Genomic DNA, 16,797 nt, shown 5'->3' with positions numbered 1-16,797 from the left:
TTACTATCGTTTTAGCAAAAAAGTTATCTGCAAATAATTAAAATCAAATATATATACTGTATATATATATATAAACTTACATAGATAATTTTGAACAATTAAAATATTAATAGTGACAAACACAATTAATATTAGTGATTTAAGTAAACTCAATACTATTAAATATATCTTAGTATTTATCGAATAAATTAATTTAACCAACTAAGCTGAATGAAAACTACATGTGAATCTACATTAGGATTGAGGTGGACTTAAGTTCACCCGAATTATTATTTTTTTATATTTTTTATGTTTATCAAATTCTTAAAAAAATTAAAAAACTTAATAATTTTATCCATAGTTTTTCTTTTCTTTTCCAATTTTTCTTAAAAAAAATTCGGCTACACCAACTATAATTATTGGATTCGTCATTGATTACACCTATATTTAAATAAAATACATGTACTTATAGAACCTTCGATATTAATATCAAACGTTAATGATGAATTATTCAAAATGCTATCATCTTGATATTGTATGAACTTCGATAGGAAAAATCCGACAAATTCAAGTGGAGATCTCATTATAGAAGATTTTTGCCCATATTAATTTTTATTTATTTAATTTCACTCCAATATTGTTAGGTTTTTGTCAAAAATGTTTAAACATCCATCCATTTATAATATGGTTGTAGTTACCATTTAAAAACAATATATATTCCACCGATATGGAAAAAAAATGAGAGAAAATGATGTCTGGCTCTCATCTAAATGTGTTTCCTATTAAAAAACAAAAAATGAGAGAGACTAAAATGCTCAAGTAGGAGGGACCATCATTGGGCGGGCCCTTTGACAGAACACAAATTAACTACCCATGGAGAAACCGAGGCCTGGCGACCCTAGAGCCACCTATAGATCCTATTAAATAATGAAATATTCGATGTATAGTGGGCTGGGCCTTATTTAATAATTTAATTGAAATTCAAAATTCAAATGGATTGAGAATTTATTATTTTATGATGCCCTGCCAAAAATAAATAAATTTCCCGACCAAAGATGGAATTGAGACCCACAGCTTGAAAATTAATGTATCAAGTACAGCATATGCAAGTATATATGCAACTAGTTTTAGTTCTACCTACAAATTGTTAGCTAGTACATTTATTATTATTTTAATTGAAACAAAAGTTTATTCTAAAACTAACAACCCGATTCACTCTAATTTACAACATTATTTTAAGTATAAATCGAACTTAAAACTTTTTAATTTTTAGTCAATACTAAAATTATTATAGTGATTTAAAATGTTATGAAAATATTTGTTAGGAAAAGAAAAATAGATGCAACTAGTTGGTGTATGCTACAAGCTAGTTGTTTTTGATTAAGAAAATTTGGTTATCCCTAACCACTTACATGAATTATTATTTTTTATAAGTTCCTTAATCTATCGCGATTAAGACTTTGTCATTTGGTGAGGTAGACTCGGGTTGTGGGACATTGATCATAAGTCACAACCTTAAATGACCCTAATAATCTTAGTTAGAGATTTGTTAACTAAAAAGAACTTTCTCACAATAATTTTGATAACAACCAACCAAATCCAAATGCAGTGAATCTTCTAGGAGATGCATGTCAAAGGCAAGCAGCCAGCCAGCCATCTCCACATTTATCAGGCTTACCATTTTAATAACAATAAAATAATAGTTTGTTTGAATCATATTAATTATTGGAGGCATTTAAATAAAAGTATACTATCATATTATAACTATTTCTACTCCAATTCAAAATTAGCAATTATTATGTAATTAAGTGGGGGCCACACCCATGCATATAACATAGGTGTCACAGTCCTATAATAATAATACTGTCATTTAAGAAAAAACAAAGTTAATGAGATCCAAATGATCTTTGGTTATTCAGTTTATTTAAATATTTAAACTCAGAAAAATAAACCATATTTACACAATCAAAGTGAATAAGTAATAAAAACACTCATGACTAAAGAATTTTTAAGTATTATTTATATAAAATAATTAAACTATATATCAGATAAGAAATATAATAAAACACAAATTATGGGCGACGGGCAGAGAAGCGATTTCTAGGAAACCCTCATATGCTTGAACTATTATTGTTAAGTTTAATAATGGACAACTAAGATTGTGAGTTAATGATTGATTCAAATTCTGAATTTAATGCATAATTAATTAGTAATTACTATACTATTGTCTGTTCATTTAACCAAAATATATAGTGCATTGTCGAATTCTTGATCAATAATGTTTATGAGACAATACAAGTTCAAAGATTCTTATGTCCATACATATATATATTTGTTTATAATGATATTTTTATGGGTCACAAATAAATAATTTTACTATGTCTCGAAAAGTACATTTATTTCTACGGATTTATGTGTACTTTTTATTGCACAAAGCATCCAATAATAATATAAAAGACTGACTCAAATCAGTCTTTGCCTCGATCTCTTTCTTTTAATTAAAATATCTAGTTGTTGCCAGCCTGTCTAGACAAGGAGCAGTCATCTATACTATTATTGTACTTAATCTGATTTACCTTTGATTTTCTTAGCCCGGGTAATGGGTTTAGTGTGATTACGAAATAATTTTATTTTTGAGAATGTTGGTTTCGTTTTTTTAGTGCGATTAATTCATGCGTGTTAAACACTTAACCCGCAAATACATTAATTACCATTTAATCAGACGCAAAATTTGTTGTCTGACGGGCTCGACATCTTTGAGACCGGAGAGATATCCACATTTTGTTGTTGCTATGCTAAAAGAGAGGATATTATGATCGAATTTTTATTAGTATCTTACTGTCATTATTTGTTTCTCTTCTACCTTTTTGTGGTTTAGTATTAATATTGATCTTGATCTTTATCATGGTTCATTATATATACTTCTAGATAATAAGTTATAAGAAAAACTAAAAATTAGTTAAAACTAATGAATATACCCAAACACATATGTACGTAGCAAGCAAGCAAAACAATGACTAAGTTTCTATGTGTGTCGTTTTCAAAACTAGAGAAATATTAATATCTCAAAATTTAATTAAATGAAAACAGGAAGAGTACAAATTAAGACGAGTAAGAATAATAAGAATAATAATAATAATAATATATTTTGTAACCTAAAGAGCAAGCAAATTAAAGAAAATAAATAGGTTTGAATTTCCTTGTCAATGTCAATACGCGGCAATGGAATTTCCAATAGTCAATCACACTTGCTTAATTCCAAACCCTTTTAATGTCGACTCACTCCCATTTTTCAACTACCTACCAATTTCATTATTTATTATTTATTATTATTATTACTACTATTCCTTTCTTGAAAAACATTGCCATGTACGAAGTAGGTAGTTGGTAAGCAATTCGTTTATTTTTTTAATGTTTAAATTAATTAACTTATTAATATTTTGTCAAAATCTGTCTCCATAAAAATAGTAAGTTAAAATTGAAAAAATAATAATTTCATTTGTTCTAAGTTTTTCTATCATTGATCCATGTCCACGTCCACTTTAATGAGCTTTATTAATTTGATATATAATTAAATTCCATACGTGAACAGTAATATTACTTTTTAAGATAATGGATTTAGAGAAAGTGATTTTCAAAGGTCAAGTGGATATAATCAAACCATGATTTGGTCCAAGGAATAGAAAGTTTGAATTGAGGATGAAAAGTGATTTGAATAGTTCAATAGCTAGGTTTGATCATGATGTGATCACTTTCAACTTTACTTGGTAATATTTTTTTTATATTATCAAGCAATGATAATTAAGTATATTAAATAATACCTCAAATTATTCCATAAATTGTCAATTACTATTTGAATGGTAAAAGACTCGTATAATATAAAATTGTTCGAGTTCAACGATAAAAAATAATATAAAAGTAAAGACCATAAAACACACTCAAAACACAACCTAATTAACCATATAAAAAATAATAATAAAAATATAAACAAAATATCCTATCACATTTAAATAATTCATTATTTTTTATTTATTGCTTCATTAATTACATCAATTAAATTAACAAATAAAATATTTTCAATTTTTTTATTAAAAAATATATTTTTTCAATATAACTTAATTTTTTATGAAACAATATTCATTTGAAAACCCTTCTTAGAGGGGATTATGTTTAAGATATAAAACATTTATAATTTTTTTTGAAAATTATTTTTTAATCTAAGATAATATTTTGAAATATAACTTGATTTCACAATCATCTATAAATTTGTTGATATTTTAAAAAATCAAATTTATATTTTTACGATGAAAATCATGCGGTAGGATTAGGATCATACTAACTTTTTACATTAAATAAAATAAAATAAATTATAATAATTAAGGTTTAAAATGGGCTTCAATAAAATTTACATATTAATAACGAGGAATGAAGAATATATTTAACCTAAATTAGGAAGTGAGTGATATTTCATTTGAATATAACAACAAAATTGTACAATACTTGTGTGTGTAAGTGTGTGTTGTACAAATTAAATATGAACCAACCAACCAACAACAAAAAATGGTATAATGGTTGTGTGGTAGAAAAAAAAAAGAATAATTTCTATGTCATCTTCTCTATTTACAGAAAAGAATTCAAAGAAACGAATAATATTTTACCCTATCAAATTAACCGTGGTAATTTTCTCCTATTATTACCTAAAGGAGAAGGTTGTGGAGTTGAAAATCCACTAAAACCACTTTTCTTGATATGAACAACTTCTTCTTCTTGACGGTTAATTATGCTTCTTGGCGACAAATTTACTTGTTCCAAAGCATGTGTCTGTAATACGGGTGGGTAATCTCTCAAACACCCGATTCGTGGTCCAGCACCCGTGCTCCATTTACCCGACATTTGCCTTCCTAATTGAAACGAATTCTTCTTCTTCTCCTTCGAGTTGATTCCTTCAAGAATTCGGTTCACTTCTGGTGTCTCGTCTTCATCATCATCATCCGAGTATGTTAATTGTTTTGTTTCTTGAACAGTTAATGTTTCATTCTCCTTCCTTAATGTCTCCAAAAAATCTTCTTTATCTGGTATCGAAAGGGCAGACAATCTTCTTCCATGGTTAACTAACGGTTTTTCAGAGGATGAAATAGCTTTCTCCAACCCATTTTTATCGATTGTGTCTACTTCCATGGATGGGATGCTTCTTATTTGAATACTGTTTGTTTTCGCAAGAGATTCTTCGTCTTCATCTGCCGGATCGAGCTGATCATACAAAAGAATCATTTGCAGTCAGTTCATGATTTGGAAAAGATACAAATCCATGATCAAAATTGATTAACATAAGCTAATATTCTTACCTTAACATCCTCGAGATCTAAGTTGTTTTTCTTTAGAAAGGAGATGAAATCTTGAAAATTCTCTGGCGTTGGTCTATAATGACCACTGTGAGGCCAAACTGACTGTCAAGAACATTAAAAAAATAGATTAATAATCTGTGAAATAATCAAAAGCCCAGATTCAGATTTTGTTTTGTTTATGTAAATGTAATACCTTTAAGATGCCATTCTCAACGACAATCCTACCCGCTGAAGAAGCAGCTCCACCGGCCAAGAAACTAGAATGTTGGAATTTTCCTTTCTTCTTTTGAGCAACATAAAGAGACATTGATGTACTAAGGACGAATATCCATTTAGCCCCTTTGGGCTCACTAGTGTCAAGAAGCTCCCCTGTTTGCTTGAACATCAACTTTCCATCGTTAATCACAACTTCATAAGCCATTCTTTCCATCTGTAACAACATCAAATCGAAAACCCGTTAAGAAATCATATATAACTTCCCATAGGCTATATATAGTTTGCATCAAACAAGAATTACTAACCGGGCCGAGATACTTGATGCATTGCTGTAAAAGCTTAGATCTTGAACATTTATCAACAAGATTCATTTCCTTCCCTTCCCCAATATCAAGCCTGCAGCAGATTTCAACATCATTAATAAATTGGAGAAGAAAAAGAAGAAGTCATATTATTAGTTTACAAGCTTACCAGTAGAAAAATGGTTCTTTGCTCTGAGAATTTAGCCATTTATCGTAATAGAAATGAAGATTGTGCCCGTATCTGTGTCGCGGATCAATCTGGTTTGAGAAAACAGAATCAAATCATGAATATTGAAGACATTCCATAAGAACATTAATGTTATAAAATCATCATAAATCAATTCTTACCGCTTCAAGCCAATGTTGTAAAGCAAGTTTTTGTGCTTTACCATTTTTGGATAAACCTTTCCCAACCTGGAAAAAAAAATCATGTTTATAACAAGTTAAGTAACTGACCATCTTAATCAAAATCAAAACTTTTTTGAAAAGTAAAATATATATATATATATACCTTGGCAGCTTTGGTTCTTGCTCTGGACCAGCGAGAAATTGCAGACTCGCGTTTCTCGATGTCAAAATAAGAAATGGAACTCCTTTTGAGTTCAGCAAAGTCGAGCAATTTCCACCAGCTTTGTTCAATCAAGACGGCGCAGTCAGCTAACTTTCGTCTTGTTCGAAAGCTTTTATAAACTTTCTGTAACTTGATAGCAGCTTCATGCCTGGGATTGTTCATGTCAAGAACAGGCACTAATTGTTTTGGAGATTCAATAATGGGTAAAGGATGAGATGATTCAATTGTGACTATTGTTTCGGTCGAAGTTGTTTTCATGTCAATTGATCCTTCAACCATCATCTTACCAGTCCCATCAAATTGCATTATAGTGGGCATTGAATCTTTTCCCTTGAAACTAATTGATCTAGTTGGTGTTTTCACTTCATCGTCTCCGAAACTGATTGATCTCACGATGATTGATTCAATGCCACTTTCTAAGTCATTGTTGGCTGAAAACGGGCAAGACGAAGAAATTCCCATACGGATTTTGATTCCAGATTCCTGTGGGAAACAAAACAGATCAGATCCGATTAGAGACATACCCATCAAGGGAAAACTCTGAAATTGAATATTATAGGCCGAAGAACATATCATTAGATTTGGAAACCCAGAAATTTGAAGCTGATAAATAGACAGTATAAAGGAGGAATTGAGATATTACCTTTGTAATAATAGAGGTGGACAGAGGGTTTTGAAGGGCTGAAGAACAGAATTCAATGTTTGCTTTCGTTTGTTAAGAGCAGGATGATTGTGAATTTTTCATGGGTCTGTTTCTGTATCTATTTCATTTAACTTATGTTGTCTTCTCTACTAGCTTAGCCATTTTTATATATATATAGGAGCTAGGTCAATACTAATACTAGAGACTAGAGAGAGAGTATGAATGAATGAAAAGGGTCGGTAAATGGGAGAACGCAGACCCCCAGGGCACGTGGATTTGACTTTTTAGACGAAATTTATTTTCTAATTATTATTTTCTTTTTTAAATATAAATAAAATTTTCACTTTATAAGTGTTGCGCTTACACATACAAAATAAAATAATACTAAATAACCATTCATGACAGTATTTGTATTTTTGTTGTATCTCAAAACTTTTTACCCAAATATAAACTCATTTTATTTTTTATTATTATTGCTGTATATATATGTTTTTTTACTAGAGAGAAATATATACTAATGTTATTTACATCAGATTTTGACTGAGAATTGGTAAAACTAAAATCTAGCTAGATTAAATTTATATTTGTTGAGAAATTTATAAAGTCAAATTCATAGTCTTATTGAAGTATTCCAATATAAGTAATCGATTTAAAGAGAAAAGTATTTCACTACCTATATATATACTTATCTAACAAGTATAAAAAATCCATCACTATTTCACATTTTGAGGTGATATATATAATAATAAATAAAATCAAGATTATATATTTGTTGATTGAGAAATTTATAAGTCAAATTCAAAGCCTTGATGAGTATTTTAATTTGATTAATCAGTTTAATTGAAAAGTATCTCATTATATACTAATCTAACAAGTATATAAAAAAATCATCACTATTTAACATTTGCAATCATCTATTACGTATAATAATAATTATAATAAAAACAATATTTGTATAATTGTATTCAACCCATTAATAAATATATATTATTAATTAAAGTCATAAGAAGCTTGATATTAAATGTTTAAAACAAAATTATGTCTCAACTCACCGGACATTGTTAATTGTTATATATAATTATATGGTACTTTCATATAATCATATGTATTTGTTATAAAAAGTATTTTGAAATAGTGGGTTTTATTAAAATAATTAATTAGTGGTTGTGTTTATTATATATTTCAAACAGTCGAACCAAAAATGATGACGTTATCGTAGCTGTTTTATGAGTTATGAGCTTACCTAGCTATGAGATTCTGTTTGGATATGTACAATTTGAAGTTTAAACAAAATAAGAATCATATTGCATTATATGTTAATTTCCCTAATTTTAGTAAAAAAAATAAACTAAAAAATGATAAGTTTAACGATTAAACGTATTAAAATCAAATAGTTTAAAGAATGAACTTAAAAATAATAAGTTACGAATAAACAGAATCAAACTAGCCCTATATTTACAATATTAATTAATTTCATTGAAATTTCAAAGCTTACCTTTTGCATGGAAACTGACTCCTTGATGATCTTGAATTTCCCATGACCAATGAGCTTTGCTTGCTTCTCAAGGAATTTAATAAATAATATTAATATATAACAGAGAGTAGATATAAGTAAAAAATTGGTGAAATTCTCAACGAATTCAAAAACTATCACTATTGTGGTAAGATTTGTGATTAATTATTATTTTGCTTAATTTCAATGTAAAAAAGAGAATAAAAATTGTTTATTTATTAAAAGATTGATTAGGATCAACTAAATTATTTTTGAGACATTTATTTTCTATGAATTCCTATATATTAAAAATAAAAATCGTTTAATCATAACAAAAAATCATGACATGAAAATAACAAATAAAAATAAAAAAATAAGAAAAAATAATACTTAATAAGTTATTGAGCTCGCAAATTATCGAGAAAACGATTAACTCTCCGTCAGACTCAACTGATTTTCTTGAACGAATCTCAGAAATCATCAAAATAATAATATTATGAATGATATTTATCGTATGACTACGATAATTGAAAGTTCGGCAATTTCTCTCTAATCAGTTAGTCTACCAAAGATTAATTTGGATGATAACCTAAATATATAGGTCTTGCATATCAGCCGTATCAATCCACATTTCTCAGTAACTACCTAAAGACTCAGACATCACCCAATTAATGTCAATATTACTTCACAAAAGTTCAAAATACTAGTCACTCATCGACAATGCAAAAACAAAGAAGTTGTCGATTCAACTTCTTCTTGACACATACGATTATCAATAATACAATATTTTTCATGCACATATTATCTGTTAGAATTTCACCCTGAATAACACTTTATTCAAATAACAAGATTTTGGATGAAATCTTTAACTCTTAAAGTTTTTTCTATAAAAATTATATGAAATAGTCCTAACAAACAACTTAAATAATTGAGATGAAATCATATTTTTGAGTCATATTACACGATAATCCTTGTTGATCAATTTATTTGGTACACAGAAATAATCTAAATTATAGTTTAATTTTTTATTTCATTAGTAAAGTAAAATTTTTGAAGTTTCTGATTAAGCAAATTAAATAACTTTGTTTAATCGAATCAATGTTCTGAGCACAACTTTATTGATTTTCGATAAAATTTTATAAAAAAAAATGTTTATTTGTTGGTAACCCCTAGAAAATTCATATGCTGAGAAAATATGTTTTAGCCAATCCTAGAACCATCCATCCCCAAATATATATTAACAAAATATGACATATTCTAATTAAACAGTTCATGATAACCCCAGATGAGTCTTATCCCCACCATACAAGCTAACCACCAGCTAAGTACATTCATTTGAGCCCATTCAATTTACCCTTTTATTTGTTTTAATTGGATTTTCTTCCACTATGAGTGTTATAAATTTGTTTGAGTTCGTTTGGTGTCACGAACCATTTTTGTATTTTCATTTGGTCTAGATATAAACTCGTAACCCGACGACACAACACTGTTCATAGGCAGTGATCGCCTCAAGTGTGATGGGTTCCTATCTAAATAGTTTTTTTTTTTTTTTTCAAACAAACCCAACTAATAAATTACATTAAAAATAAAGAAATAATTGTTAGCAAAGAAAAAGAATACAAGAGTTGACCAATTGATAAAGAGAGTTAGGTTGAGACGACAATGGTTAGACACTTGGGAAAGAAAGGAGACCACTTAACCTACTTGACGTCACTCAAATTATTGTAATTATTGAATTTTATGTCTAATTTTTCCTTCCTACTTAATTAATTAAATAATTTGTGGATAAGGTAGACGTGCATATAAACACATAATTATGATTTACCTTTTACTATCGTTTCATAATTCTTTATTTAGTTATCAATCATTATTCAAATTATTAATTAATTTAATATTATTTATTTTTCATAATATTATTTAGCCTTCTAATTTTAACTAACTAAAATTAACTCAAATAACAATAATTTGTAATTAAGAAAATAAATGTCAAATCTTAAATTGAAAAAGGTAAAACGAGATTAAAAAAAAGGAGAAATAAAGAAGGGAATTTGTGAGAGAGAATAACATGTCATTGCATCACTCAAAAAATAATAAATGGTGAATAGAAGAAGTAACAGAAAAAAATTATAATTGAATCACACGTTATTTCCTTTCAAATTCTCTCTCCAAATTCTATTCTCAAATTATTTCTCTAAAAAATATATTCATCTAATTTAAATAACCATACAGTTACATTTATTCTCTTAAAAAATACTTTTAACACTTGAGCTGTCTTAGTGGGATATTAAAAATATTGAAAATATAAGATTATTTAATTTATTATTATTAAGACTATAATGTGACTTCATTTGCTTAAATTAGTATAAATATATCATTTTCAAGATTATGGTATGAAAATTTTATTTTATTTAATTTCAAAAATAATTTTTTAATAACGGTTAATATATATAATTTTCTAAGTTATTCGGTTTAAAAATATAAAAATAGATGATATGGAGCGAAAATATATTAATAAAAATATTGAGAGAAATGATGGGTTATTTATTGAATAAATTGAAAATCTAAAAATTATTTCTCGTATTAAATTTCAATTCTTCAATCAACTTTTTTTTGTTAATATTTTTGGGAATTTATATAATTTCTTAACAAAATTATAGTATTTTTATTTTTTATATTTTTTAAAAGTCTGTGTATTATAAAATGACAGAATTATTAATGTATAACCAAGAAAATATTACATGAGAACATTTAAAAGTCACAAAATATAAAAATAAAAAATATGATACAATCATGATGCCAGTACTGATTATAGAACTCTTAAGTCCTTAAGAGACGATTAACTTCTCGGTCAACTCTTTTAAATTTTCGGATAAATATTATAAAACGTCTAATATTTATAACCTTATGAATTATACGAATTGAACGACTACGATATAATTAATATTACGATGGTATATTTTTAATTAGATAATTCACCCAAAAATTATCAAAAGTTTATCCAATTACGTAGGTAGGTGGGAGTGAGTGTGTGACATATGTAAGTGCGTACAATTCAAAACAATTCAAATTACTTAATTAATTAGTAGCAAATTAGTAGCAGATCAATTACTATTAGGTAGTATTTGAAAATGTTAGTATTTATTTTAAAATTGATCATCTTATAATATATATTGTATAATATATGGGAGGTGTTTTTTTCACCCCTCCCATATTTTCACCCTCACTCCTTAATTAACTCCAAAATTATTTATTTATCCCTATCACTTTTATATATTACCTTTCTTATTTTATTTATTTTACTTATTTTATTTTATTTAATTATTAAATTATTTTTATATAAAAAAAAATTGAATCATTCAACTATTATTTTTATAAGTATTTTAATATATATATATATATATATAATTAATATAATAAAATATTAAATATTTATATTTTATTAAATCAAGACACACTTTAATATCTTATATATTTTAAATAATTATAATATAAAAATAATAATATTTTATATTTTTAATTAAATAAAATAGAAAAAGATATTAAATATTAATTAATTAATTATATTTAATGTTAAAAAACTTAATAATTAAATAAAATAAAATAAAAAAGATAAATATATAAAAATAATAAAGATAAATAAATAATTTTGAAGTTAATTAAGCATTGTGCAGAAAATGGAAATATAAGAATGTGTAGAAAAAACAATTTGCATAATATATATTGATTGAGAAGAAAACAATTATTTAGCTTATTTTCTGTTAAAAAGGTAAAAGGAAATCCAGCACACAAATAAAGTGGGTTTTGTTTATTTTGCATACTAAGTACCCGCCTCAATCCTCTTCCCACCCCACCATTCAAAAAGCAAAAAAGCAATAAAGGGAAGTTTTGTTTATTTAATAGCAAACCGACGACATCGTTTTTACATTGTTAGTAATGTTAGACCGACCGACCGCCGTACTTTACACACACTACATAAAGTCAGCGTTGAATGTATAATTACGTATACCCAGGGCTTGTTTAATGTCATTTTTCTTTAATTGTTTTTTATAATAAAAAAATATAAGGATCAAATTATATATCTCATGAAATAAAGGTCGTATATATGATCAAATCCATAATAAAGAAGAAAGAAGATGAACCATACATAAGTTAAAATATATATAGAGAGTGTAATTATTGAAGGAAGAAAAAGATTAAAATATAATTATAAACAAATAAGCATAAACCAATGACTATTATATATTAAAAAAGAGAGAAAGATGTTTATAATTTTTTAATTATGAGAAGACAAAGAAATCGTTGAAGATCAAATGAGAGAGAGAGTCCAATCAATATCTGTCATTTTCAGATCTCGTTGAAAATGGAATGGAGGATGTGTGGGACCCTTACACGAGGGAGGATTCCAATGCCGCATTATATCCGTACAAGCTGGATTAATGCCATTGCTAATCGACGTGTTTCCTTCCCATACGCTATGCGTAACTCCCACGATTTTTATTTTAATTATAAACCTCAAACGTATAATATTTAATCAATATTTTGTAAAAAAGAAATGGCCTTACAGATTCTATCAAAGATCTTAGTCTTCTTTAGATAAATTGTAAGTTATTTACGATAAATTTTTTAACAGATAATATATACATGAAAATATATTATACTAGAGTTACTGGTTAAGTCAGCAGCTTACTTAATTTTACATTTATGCGATTGAGATGACATATATACTATATATTTGAGTTATCCTCCACTAATAAAATAAAATGACATCATTTTGAGAGTCAAAGTTGTTTTTGAAATTGAAAAAAATTGTTACAGATGAATTTCAATGACTATATTACAAGTCGTTACCATTCATCACTGATATAAAAGAGTATCAGTAACTAACGCACTTATACTAATAACGAATTATCTCTATAGTCGTTACAAAAATTTCCTCCTCTATCTTTTTTTTTTTTTAAATTAATTTGTTATAAATTGATTGGATAAATTTGGGAAATTGAAGAGAAACTAGAAGTAGAAAATGGTGGGAGACTGATTAATTAACAAAAACGTTGTTGTTGTTTGTTGTTGTTATTAAGAAAGTCAACTAGTGTTGAAAAGTAGCCGACGAACTGCCAGCTGACAACTCATATATACAAAAAGAAGTGTCGTACGACACAGCCAGCTGCTGCTGCTGCTGTCTATTGTGTGACGGTCTCTAATTGTATTCTTTTGATATTATTAAATTTGAAAAATGGGGAGTTATTAATATTTTTAATTGAACAACGCAAAAAGATGTAACGCGCTTTTAAAGACTGAGGACCTGCCTGCATGCAGCACACGCTAGCTAGATAGAAAAAAGTTAGCCAAATAATTATTTTATTTTTAATTTTGATTGTTAATTCTTTCATTCGCACCACCGTGCCGTACTCGTTTAACGACTCTGCCTAGTCCAACTTTAGGTCCTCAACACACGTTCAACCATCCATACTTATAATTTCAATTTCTCACCATTCACTTTAAATTTATTGATTATTCCAAAAATATATAAGATTATAACCATAGAGAGGTTGGATACTTTCTTGAACCTATTCTTTTGAATACAACATTTAATCTTTTAAATTAGATAAAAATTAAACTTATTTGATATTTTTTATATAACTTTAAGAAATATGTATTTATCTTTTTAATTATAGATATTCAAATATTTTTTAAAAAAATCATATTTAAAATGGATGATATTTATACATTTATAGAATTAAATTGAAATTATGATAATGAGAAAGAAAATAATTTTTATTTATTAATTGAGATTAGTTTAGGAGAGATAATAGAGATTTTTTTGACCAATAAGGTGATCATCCATTATCTCTTCCAAATTACTCTTACTATCATTTCTTTTTAAATTAACTCATATATTTTTAATATGACATATACTTTTATTAAAAAAAATAATATCATACATACTAATGATTTTTTTAAATTGATATAAAATTGTATACTAATCATACAGTGTTATATATATGTTACAAGAATAGTTCGCTAGTTGAATATTGTAAATATAAAATCTAGCCACTAATTAATGTGAAAGACCGAATCAAAGACACAATAAATGCATTACGTACTTGCTTCCTTAAGCAATATATGATTGACGTGTTATATATAAATTGAAATAGATTTTTCTTTATTCACTATCTGGAAATTTTGAAAAAACCAATTGACTAGAGTGAAGTAGATAGGAAATTTACTCAAGTAACATGCTTCCGTCACAATTTTAGTTTTATAAAAAATAAATAAAATAATAGTCATTTTTCTTTTTTTAATTTGATTTAACGTGTCATACAATTGTGTTATTTTCATAGTATTTTCCCTTTTATGTTTAATTTGCTCAAAATCCATTCCAACTAAAGATTATTATTATTATTATTATTTTTATTATTGTTGTTGAAGGAATCATTTATTTTTATATTTTTTCAACTAATGTTCAATTAATCTCTTGAATTTATAAATACAAATTATATTTCGTCCTGCGTTTTTTTTATGTGAATTGTTCCGCGATTTTTCCTCGATTTGACGACAAAAAATAGTATGAAGATGATATTTGTCTCCACTCTCGATTTCACCAAATTCTGTCATAAACACTAATAAACAAAATTAAATATATAACATTATCAATATTTATTTATTATTTATAATTTATAAAAATACTGAATTTATTTATTCACAATAATATATATTTCAATATATTAAATAATATGTTTATACAATTTTATGAATTTTTTTAGCGCAAATTATTTGATACTCAATGATAAAAGCAATATTTGCTCACAAATTTATCCATTGTCATCCTATTTTCGTTTTCGATAACATATTTTGAACAGAGCCAGAAGGATAGTCCATCCACCAGTAGTATAGCCCATTTATGTTTTTTTATCCACCGCTCTAGGTCAACCCATTTTTTAACATGTAAATAGTTATCTTAATTTTGTTATGTCGCTCTTTACAAACCCAACTCAATAGAGGATTGTGATTTTAAGGAAATGTTCCTATTATTTATTTATTTTTATTTCAAAATTATTAATATATAATGTTAATATAAATATATTATTTAAAAATATGAGTTTTTTTTTTGTTTATATTAATGAATTAAGTGATATGATTAATTAGAAGAGATTTAAATGATATTTGATTTGAATTATTTAAATAATCTTAACTAAACAATGTCTTAATTTTATTTATAATACTAATTATTATATTTTATTTTATTTTTATGATTAAAAAAAATAGTGATATAATTAATAATTTAAGGAGGCAAACGTGTGATTGAGATATGATTAATCATAATGAAGATCATTATTGCCAACTTGCCACGTGATTAACTGATAATTAAGAACATAATTATGACGATTAAACCAGCTCTTAATCTTGTAGGGGGATTAGTTTTTTTGGTAAAAAAACTCCCAGAAAATGGTTTCTGGTATTTACTTTGTTTATTTAGGTATGATGCAAACTAAATTGTATTTTCTTGTATATAATAATGTATAATCATTTTAAAAAATTAGCGATTCAAGTTATTTTTATTATATAATTTGTGACTTATCTTATAAATTATAAAATATAATTTTATATATATCTATCGAAAATACTCATGATTATGTAAATAATTTGAGTGTGAAAATTCGAGTGCTCGAGTAATAATTATTCATACTATTATCTAATAATATTAATCTACATTCATCTTGATCAAATTTATTGTTACTTTCTATGTAGATAATTATATGGATAATACTTTTAAACAACTTTATTTTGTTTCAATTATTAGAAAATTATTGTTTATGGTTATTTTGAATAAAATAATATTTGTTCTTATAATATATATATATATATATATATATATTTAAAAAAAAAATTAAAAGATAATTAGTTTAATTATTAAAAAATCAACATAACATAATTAATTAGAGAATGTAAAAATTTATTATTTAATGAATTATTTAAACATTCAAATCTAATAAGTAATAAGGCCTCAGACTTTTTCAACAATTCTATTTGATTGTATTAGTTGATCCAACATATCCCAAAAATAAATATTTGATCTGTACAGGCCCAATAACAGGCCCAGTCAAAAATATTAATAGTATAACAAAAAAATAAGAACGTTCAACCTCTAATATTTCAAAATAAATAAATATGAAACCTTCCTTATTATCTGATTGTAATTTAAGACAAATATTGCGACGATTTTTCCTATTCGGTTTATTTTTATTTTA

The 16,797-nt window shown here is 26.2% G+C and overlaps 1 protein-coding gene across 1 annotated transcript; it reads right to left on the bottom strand.

Moving 5' to 3' along the window:
* Positions 1-4,429: 4,429 nt before the first annotated feature.
* LOC124926588 (IQ domain-containing protein IQM2-like) lies at positions 4,430-7,181 on the bottom strand. The gene is made up of 8 exons (XM_047466838.1): positions 7,057-7,181; positions 6,354-6,896; positions 6,191-6,256; positions 6,012-6,100; positions 5,846-5,936; positions 5,518-5,754; positions 5,325-5,426; positions 4,430-5,229 (listed from the first exon to the last, which is right to left on the bottom strand). The coding sequence occupies exons 2-8, from the start codon at positions 6,873-6,875 to the stop codon at positions 4,642-4,644; spliced, it is 1,695 nt and encodes a 564-aa protein (XP_047322794.1). The 5' UTR covers positions 6,876-6,896; positions 7,057-7,181; the 3' UTR covers positions 4,430-4,641.
* Between the last annotated feature and the right edge of the window lie 9,616 nt (positions 7,182-16,797).

The sequence above is a fragment of the Impatiens glandulifera genome, chromosome 2 (genome assembly GCF_907164915.1).
Source record: "Impatiens glandulifera chromosome 2, dImpGla2.1, whole genome shotgun sequence".
NCBI classification, from domain to species: Eukaryota; Viridiplantae; Streptophyta; class Magnoliopsida; order Ericales; family Balsaminaceae; genus Impatiens; species Impatiens glandulifera.
The sequence above is the reverse complement of the archived record's forward strand: the minus strand, read 5'-3'. Positions and strand labels throughout refer to the sequence as shown.

Bases quoted from the DNA above. Each gene is read 5' to 3' on its own strand.
- LOC124926588 (XM_047466838.1), bottom strand. From the start codon at position 6,875: ATGGGAATTTCTTCGTCTTGCCCGTTTTCAGCCAACAATGACTTAGAA. The intron at 6,257-6,353 runs GTATATATATAT...TTTTTTTTCCAG, and splicing joins CAAGAACCAAAGCTGCCAAG to GTTGGGAAAGGTTTATCCAA. The intron at 5,937-6,011 runs GTAAGCTTGTAA...AATCTGCTGCAG, and splicing joins AAAGAACCATTTTTCTACTG to GCTTGATATTGGGGAAGGGA.